At 40.4% G+C, this 9,353-nt stretch overlaps 1 protein-coding gene across 1 annotated transcript in view; it reads right to left on the bottom strand.

Moving 5' to 3' along the window:
* The window catches only part of FAM73A (family with sequence similarity 73, member A), a gene marked incomplete at its 5' end in the record, with an annotated part of 110,364 nt that overhangs the window by 56,041 nt on the left and 44,970 nt on the right, over nucleotides 1–9,353 (bottom strand). Inside the window, 2 exons of the mRNA XM_011953179.1 lie at nucleotides 6,399–6,522; nucleotides 7,777–7,910. Coding sequence (XP_011808569.1) covers nucleotides 6,399–6,522; nucleotides 7,777–7,910 — 258 coding nt within the window. The remainder of the gene's footprint in view (nucleotides 1–6,398; nucleotides 6,523–7,776; nucleotides 7,911–9,353) is intronic.

Genomic DNA, 9,353 nt, shown 5'->3' with positions numbered 1-9,353 from the left:
ACCCGGGAGGCGGAGCTTGCAGTGAGCTGAGATCTGGCCACTGCACTCCAGTCCGGGCGACAGAGCAAGACTCTGCCTCAAAAAAAAAAGAAATACAGTACCTATATCCTTGGTCCAAAAGAACAACTGTGCAGGAATAAATGAGGGAAGATGTGGCTTAATGGTAAGAAACTAACAATAACGAAGAACTTAGAAATTTCAGTTAACCATAAGTTCAACAAAAGCTAATGTAAACCTTAGACTCTATTATTATAATGTCCAGAATTTATTTATTTTATTATTATTATTTTTTAGATGGAGTCTCACTCTGTCACCCAGGCTGGAGTGCAACGGTGCAATCTTGGCTCACTGCAACCTCCGCCTCCCACCTTCAAGTGATTCTCCTGCCTCAGCCTCCCAAGTAGCCGAGATTACAGGTGCCCACCACCACATCCAGCTAATTTTTGTATTTTTAGTAGAGACGAGGTTTCACCAGGTTGGCCAGGCTGGTCTCGATCCTGACCTCAGATGATCTACCCGCCTCGGCCTCCCAGAGTGCTGGGATTACAGGCATGAGCCACCATGCCTGACCTAATGTCCAGAATTTATAGTTGAACATGGTAGGCAAATTACCTTCTAGTTCGAGAAGGTACTTCTCCTTCTTCCCAAAGGCCCATTAAAAGGGACAGAATAAATTTTGTTTAATGGAGTAAAGTATGGCATCACTGGAAAACATTAATAGGATATCAGTGGACCAGAAATTTTAAAGAACGTCTTGAAACTGGCAAATATTGGATCAGAAAGGTAGAACAAGAACAACAACAATAACAAAAACGACAGCCTAAGATTCTAGAGGTAAAATGATGGTCTTCCTGAGAGTGTCCTAGAGAAGTTCCAAATTCCGAGCCAATAAACATTGTTACCCTGTTCCTAGAACTTTCATTTAATCCTCAAAATCAGTTTATAAAATTGGTACTCTGCATGTTAATTTTTCAGAAGAGGAAGCCAAGGCTTAGACAGGTTTTATAATCACACAGATAAATGGAAATGCCAGGAGTTGAACCCAGTTAGTCTGCATCCACAGTCCGTACTTTCAGTTACTATACAGATGTAGGATAAACCAGAGTAACTCATTAGCACTACACTAAGTTCAGGGTCACAGTTAGGCCCTCTGTCTTACATAGCTTGCCTCTTTTGTTCTTGGATTAAACCTTGACAGTTTCTTTCTACAAAATGCATGAAATCTGCCTAGAAAGCCTGAGAAAGGAAGAAAGACGTATGAGTTAACTACAGATCACCACATGAGTATAGAGGAAGAAAAATAACAATAAAAAAAAAGATCTTTACAAAAGCATACCACCACCAGAAACAGAAGTCTCCTTACTCTGTCAACTGTGGAATTTCCAGGCTGCCTGCTCTAGGCTGACCTTTCCTACAGGGAATTCTGGGTATAGGCATACTCTGTCCACAAAAAGTTCACAGTTAATCCTCCCATTCAAAGAAGACGTCTGTCCTGTAAGTGGTAAGACAATACAGCATGGTGGTTAAGAGAATGGACTCTGCGACTGGGCACAGTGACTCATTACCTGTAATCCTAGCAGTATGGAAGGCCAAGTTGGGTAGATCACCTGAGCCCAGGAGCTTGAGACCAGCCTGGGCAATATGGCAAAACTTTATCTCAACCCAAAATAAAAATTAGCCAGGTATGGTGGCAAGTGCCTGTGGTCCCAGCTACTTGGGAGGCTAAGGTGAGAGGATCGCTTGAGCCTGGGAGGCAGAGGTTGTAGTGAGAGTCAAGATCGAGCCACTGCACTCCAGCCTGGGCAACACAGTCAGACCCTCTCTCTCAAAAAAATAAAGAATGGGCCAGGCGCAGTGGTTCCTGCCTGTAATCCCAGCACTTTGGGAGGCCAAGGCGGGTGGATCACCTGAGGTCAGGAGTTCATGACCAGCCTGGCCAACATGGTGAAACCCCATCTCTACTAAAAATACAAAAACTAGCTGGGCATGGTGGCACGTGCCTGTAATACTAGCTACTCAGGAGGCTGAGGCAGGAGAATTGCTCCACCCAGGAGGTGGAGGCTGCAGTGAGCCAAGATCACTCCATTGCACTCCAGCCTGGGTGACAAGAGTGAAAAGGAAAAAGGGAAAAGGGAAAAGAAAAGGAAAGGAAAGACTCTAAAGCTAGCTTGACTGGGTTCAAATTCAGGTTCCTCCACTTAACAGCTGTGTAACCTTGGTGAAGTTATTAATGCCTCTGTACCTCACTTTCCCCTTCTGAAAAATAGGGATGATAGGTATATTTATATCCTAAAAATTGTTGTAGGGATTGAGATAATTTTCTTTTTCTTTTTTTTTTTTTCAGACAGAGTTTTGCTCTTGTCACCCAGGCTGGAGTGCAGTGGCACCATCTCTGCTCACTGCAACCTCTGCCTCCTGGGTTCAAGCGACTCTCTTCCCTCAGCCTCCCGAGTAGCTGGGATTACAGGTACCCACCACCACACCCAGCTAATTTTTGTATTTTTTGAAGAGACAGGGTTTCACCATGTTGGTCAGGCTGGTCTCGAACTCCCGACCTCAGGTGATCCACATGCCTCAGCCTTCTAAAGTGCTGGGATTACAGGTGTAAGCCACCGTGTCCTGCTGAGATAATTTTCATTCAGAATATAACAGTACCTGATCCAGAGAAGACACATGGATGTACTAATAACTAGTGGCTACTATTAACTAGCTCCCCCTAGCTATCACACACAGGGAGAAAGATGAAATTAGATGATGGCTAAGAAGTCTTTCCTGGCTCGACATGGTGGCTCACGACTGCAAACCCAGCATTTTGGGAGACTGACGTGGGAGGACTGCTTGAGCCCAAGAGTTTAAGACCAGCCTGGATAGTTCGAGACCAGTCTTGTATAGCAAGACCTCATCTCTAGAAAAACCTTTTTAAAAAATTAGCAGGGTGTCAGTTGGGCATGGTGGCTCCTGCCTGTAATCCCAGCACTTTGGGAGGCTGAGGTGGGTGGATCACCTGAGGTCGGGAGTTCGAGACCAGCCTGACCAACATGGACAAACCCCATTTCTACTAAAAATACAAAATTAGCCAGGCGTAGTGGTGCATGCCTGTAATCCCAGCTACTCAGGAGGCTGAGGCAGGAGAACCGCTCGAACCCAGGAGGCAGAAGTTGTGGTGAGCCGAGATCATGCCATTGCACTCCAGCCTGGGCAACAAGAGCAAAACTCCATCTCAGAAAAAAAAAAAAAAAATTAGCAGTGTGTGGTGGCACGCACCGATAGTCCTAGCTACTCAGGAGAGTGAGGTGACAGGATGGCTTGAGTCCAGGAGGTAGAGGTTGTAGTGAGCTGAGATCACACCACTGCACTCTGGCCTGGGTGACAGAGCAAGACTGCTTTAAAAAAAAAAAAAAAATTCTTCCAATCTTGAAATCCTACCAGATTCTTAAGAAAAAAAAAAAGAAATGAAGTTCATCAAATTAGACAAAGCAGATTCCAAAACAATGAAGTATTCACTGACATCAGATCAATATTTGCTTTAAATTCGCCCCAAGCCTCTGAAGGCATTTGTTAGACTATTTTAATTTATAACTATTAACTTTAAGTTGCCTCTCAATAATTCAAGTTAAATGTATACAATAACTTTGGATTTAAAGAATGAGGAGAGTTAACTGACTTCTAGGCAATTTTGATCAATGTCAAGTAACAGTTATAACAGACTGCTCCCTGAGTCTTGGCCACAAATTCAGTTCTTTTGATCCAGAAGCTCAAAAATGCAAACTTGTAATATCCAAATAATTCCCCAAAACGAACAAAATATAACAGCTTAACGTTATCTGGAATCTCCAGGGCAACAGGAGGCCAATGAACTGGAAGGCTACAGGGAAAAGCACATCAGTCTAGTAGGCAGTGACAGCTCAGGTTAAAACATGCATGGGGTCAGAAACTTATTCCAAACCTAAGCTAAGTAAATGCACAGACTGACTCTGGGTCCCACCCTATCCATTTAGAGTTCTGGATTAACAACAGTTGCCTCAGAAACAACTTGAAGACCCCAGAAACTAAGCCACATGCCCAGTGGTGGTCTTCTCTAAAAGCAACAAGAATCTAAAGCAGACCTCTGAGACTGCACCCAAGGAATCTTTTCAACCTGAAGAAATAAGAGACGGACTCAGCCAACCGCTACAGAAGGATATAGAAAAAATGTGTCCAGGCATGCCAAAGAGAATCAAATCTGCGATACATATTACAAGACTAAAAGAACAAGAACTACACATCCACAAGATCCTTATAATGAGACTAAAAGAGACTGCCAAAGATTAGACAGTGTAGACAAAGCTTCCATTCCTAGAGTAAGACATTAAAAGTGTCAGGATCCTCTTCCTCTTTCCTCCTTATAATTTTTTCTTGCTTACTTTTCTCTGTGGCATTCCTTGCCACTTCACCACTTTTCTAACTTTTCTGGTTGTTCCATTCTCATTCTACATTTGAGATTTTAAAAAAATTCCTTTTCTCTGTTCTTTCTCCTACTTACTGTCATAAATAACATTCTAATTAAAGTTACAAAAGAAACTGTAGAAAAAATTAATATAAGACTTTGACAAATTGTATTTGTTGATACGAATACTGCCTACTTTTTTTCCAGACTGTAATCTCCTAGGTATGTCAAAACATTATGCCTATGCTAATAGCAGAGAAGCTATTAAAGAACACTCAAGTCTAATAAATAATGTTTGGCCGGGTGCGGTGGCTCAAGCCTGTAATCCCAGCACTTTGGGAGGCCGAGACGGGCGGATCACGAGGTCAGGAGATCAAGACCATCCTGGCTAACAGGGTGAAACCCCGTCTCTACTAAAAACTACAAAAAAAAAAACTAGCCGGGCAACGTGGCGGCGCCTGTAGTCCCAGCTACCCGAGAGGCTGAGGCAGGAGAATGGCGTGAACCCGGGAGGCGGAGCTTGCAGTGAGCTGAGATCCGGCCATAGCACTCCAGCCTGGGTGACAGAGCGAGACTCCGTCTCAAAATAAATAAATAAATAAATAAATAAATAATGTTTGGTGACAATAATAGTACAACAAAGCAGAGACCAAAGAGATTTCATATAACCTTATGACATATACACAGTAATTCATAATTCTAATAGAAACAAAATCTTTTACCTGAACTCAAAATGCATAGATATAAATATCTCAAAGTTCAGCTGCTTTCAGTACTAATGTGGAAAAAGTTAAAACTCCTTAGCTTTTATTTTAATTGTAAAATAATAATCTTCTTCATACTAAAAAGACAGAAATTATTTTTGACCAAAAAAACCATATAATTTTGTCTTCTTTCTTTCTTTGGGGGCATTTATAGAAGTTGAAGAAGCAACTTTAATCATTCCTTTCTTCCAAGACTTCATTCAAGAACCTCACCTTGCTGAGGTGCGGTAGCCCACACCTGTAATCCCAGCACTTTGGGAGGCTGAGGTGGGTGGATCACTTGAGGTCCGGAGGTGGAGACCAGCCTGGTCAACATGGTGAAACCCCGCCTCTACTAAAAATACAAATATTAGCTGGGTATGGTGGCACATGCCTGTAATCCCAGCTACTCAGGAAGCTGAGGCAAGAGAATTGCATGAACTTGGAAGGCGGAGGTTGCAGTGAGCCGAGATCATGCCACTGCACTACAGCCTGGGTGACAGAGTGAGTGAGACTCCGTCTCAAAAAGAAAAAAAGAAAAAAAAAGAACCTTGTCTCCACACACACACAAAAAATGTTTCAATTAGCAAGATATGGTGGCATGTGCCTATAGTCCCAGCTACTTGGGAGGCTGAGGCAGGTGGATCACTTGAGCTCAATAGGTCAAGGCCGCAGTGAGCTGTGACCGTGTCATTGCACTCCCACCTGGGCAACAGAGATCCTGTCTCAAAAAAATAAAAATAAAAAACTTTTAAAAAAGTATCTTTAAAACTCTGTTCTCTTTAAAGTAACAAAGGTAATGACCCATAATGAAGTATTGACTACTTACATCAACAGCTATCCTGCGATTAAAGTGGGACTCAACATATATAATTCTTTCAAGTATTTTAGGTAATATTACATGCATATTTCCGAAGTGGTGAGTCTCTGTATATTTTTGTTTATTCTTTTCTCCCTCCAACACTCTTAACTCAATTTTTTTCCCCCACAATACATTTTAAGATAATGTCACAGTCCTGCCTATGATAAATTCTTGAATTTATATATTAAGGGCATTAGTTCATTTGAAAATTAAAACTGAAAGAAAAAAGAAATATGATAAAATTTTTTTCTCTTGGCTATTTTTTTTTAAGTAACCTATTAATACATAAGACAGACACGCAAATGATTCCAAGGATATAAAAGAAAAGCAAACATTTTATAAAAGCCATATAAAATATCCATCTTACCAATATCATCAGCAAGGGAATTAGGATCAGATGCCCCAAGGGTAGCTTCGAACTCCTCTTGGAGACGATAGGCTCTTTGCAGTAGAGCTTCGAGTTTATGGATAAATTCAGTACTAATAATATCCTACAAGGAGAGAAAAAGTACACGTAACAAATTAAATTCTAATGTTAAAATTCTAAATATTTTTCCCACTTTTAAATAAAAGGCAAAGAAAGTGAGTAATATAAAAAAATACTGATAGATAGTGGAAAGAATACAGCAGCAGAAGTCAAGAGGCCTGGGTTATAGCTGTGTCTGTGGCAAAATTACCTTAGTTTTTAGTGATTCAGTTTCTTTACCTATAAAATTAAGGAATTAGACTAAATTGGGAGTTCTTAAAGTAAGGTCTCTGAGCCAGCAGCTTCATTATCACCCAAGAACTTGGTAGAAATACAAATTCTTAGGATCCACCCCAATTCTAGTCAATGAGAAATTCATGGGGTGGGGCCTCCAAATCTGTGTTTTAACAAGTCCTCTAGGTGAGTCTTATGCATTAGCAAGTTTGAGAACCACTAGCTTAACTAAATAATCAATAAGGACTAGTCTAGCTCTATACCTTTATGTGATTTTTATGAACATAATGGCACTTAATTAATCCCAAAGCACAAATCAAACTTTAAAAAATTCCAAGCCAGACAAGGTAGAACGTGCCTGCAGTCCCAGCTGCTTGGAAGATTGAGGCAGAAAAACTGATTGAGCCCAGGAGTTCTGGGGTATAGTGTACTATGATTGTTCCTATGAACAACCTCTGTACTCCAACCTGGGCAGCAAAGCAAGACCCCATTTCTTAAAAAAAAAAAAAAAAAAAAATCCTTTAGAAATCAATCTGCTTATTTTGCATATCCTGGGAAAGTCAATAAACTTGATGAATGGTAAATCTGGCATGTAACAACTACCTGAATAGAAAAAGACCAGTAAGAAATACCCCACATAGTCCCAAGGAAGAAAAAAACAGTTCTATTAAATACAACATAAAGCAAATATAATACACTGAATCAACATTAAAAAATATTTTGGGCCAGTACCTTGGCTCATGTCGATAATCCCAGCACTCTGGGAGGCTAAAGTGAAAGGGTCACTTGAGGCCAGGAGTTCAAGACCAGCCTGAGCAACATAGTGAGACACCATCTTTACAAAAAATTTAAAATTAGCTAGGCATGGTGGTGCATCCCTATAGTCCTAACTACTCAGAGGACAAGGTGGGAGGATCGCTTGAGCCCAGGAGTTCAAGACTCAGCCTGGGTAACAATAGTTAGACCCTACCTCTACCAAAAAAAAAAAAAAGATTTGTTTGATTCTTCTAATATTATGAAGACCACTCAAATAAATCACCCTTACATCTACATTTTCTTCAGCAATGGCATCTCCTGCACCCAGTTTAATGGAACCACAGGCTTCATCTTCAGCCTGTCTATTGCGAAAGGTTAGAGCTTGTTCCCATCGACGCAATGCCTCTTCAAACAATTCCATACCTAAAAATTAAGAACAGAACAATTTTAAGTGAGCAAAACCAATGCCAAAATAAAATTATTTGGGGCCTGAAGTGTTTTCGTACATTATCACCAATGGCACAGACAAATCTTGACACTAAAGAATCATACATCATTTCATGGTAGAATCTTAATTTCCCAATATATTCTCAGCCTATGGTTCCGGTTAACCAAAAATCAGAGAGACAAAATGGCCAATATGTTTTCATTTCTTTATAACACAAATGTATGTGGTGCTCAGAATTTTTCTAAAGGAATATCATGAATTCATCAAAAGTTCCACAGTAATAGCTATTTTTTATAGTCACATAACTACGTTTCAAAATATTCCTGCAAATTAAAAGGAAAACTAATGGGAAGAAACCAGTTTACAAAAAGCTATCTGGTTTATAAGTTCTAAGAAGAAAGTAAAGCTGAAGATGGCTGGGCACGGTGGCTTATGACTGTAATCCCAGCACTTTGGAAGCCCAAGGTGGGTGGATCACCTTAGGTCAGGAGTTCGAGACCAGTCTGGCCAACACAGTAAAACCCCATCTCTACTAAAAATACAAAAAGCAGCCAGGTGTGGTGATATGTGTCTGTAATGATGGCTACTCAGGAGGCTGAGGCAGGAGAATCGGCTTGAACCTGGGAGGCAGAGGTTGCAGTGAGCCGAGATTGCGCCACTGCACTCCAGCCTAGGCTACAGAGCAACACTCCATCTCAAAAAAAAAGAAAGTAAAGCTGAAGAAAAGATAATAATATAGAAATCTAAAATAAGTCTTTTCCACCTTTTGTCCCCTAAAGGGTGTCTTGAACCACTATGATCCCAGCAGGCTGATTTGGATAAACTGGTGGGCCAGAGTTAAAAATTGCAAGATATTGGATGAACCTATCAAAAGTTAGTTATAGTCCAAGCAGGAATTTCATTTCCTTGCTGACAGAAAGCTTTGTGGGAAAAAAGATGAACATGTGATTCTTCTCCTCCAAATTAAAAAACAAGGCTTACAAAAATAATTATGTACTTCAAACAAAACAAAAATAGTTTAAGACTTCAACTTTTAAAGTATTTTTAAAATGTTAAATATTAAAGAAAAATATCTTTAAAAGCTGTTTAAGAATCTGGGCAAGTCATTCTCTTGATGTTTTTAAGATACGGTAGCTAAAAAATACCTCTCCTCTCAAGTCATTTCTTCAATTACCTATAGAACCTATAATCCTAAATGAATAAAATTTCATATTTATTTGTTATTTATTTATTATTATTTTGAGACAGAGTCTCACTCTGTTGCCCAGGCTGGAGTGCAGTGGTGCCATATCGGCTCACTGCAACCTCCTGCCTCAGCCTCCCAAGTAGCTGGGATTATAGGCATGTACCACTACGCCCAGCTAATTTTTGTATTTTTAGTAGAGATGGGTTTTCACTATGTTGGCCACACTGGTCTC

This window comes from Colobus angolensis, unplaced genomic scaffold, assembly GCF_000951035.1.
Source record: "Colobus angolensis palliatus isolate OR3802 unplaced genomic scaffold, Cang.pa_1.0 Scaffold359, whole genome shotgun sequence".
In the NCBI taxonomy this organism is placed as follows: Eukaryota; Metazoa; Chordata; class Mammalia; order Primates; family Cercopithecidae; genus Colobus; species Colobus angolensis.
The sequence above is the reverse complement of the archived record's forward strand: the minus strand, read 5'-3'. Positions and strand labels throughout refer to the sequence as shown.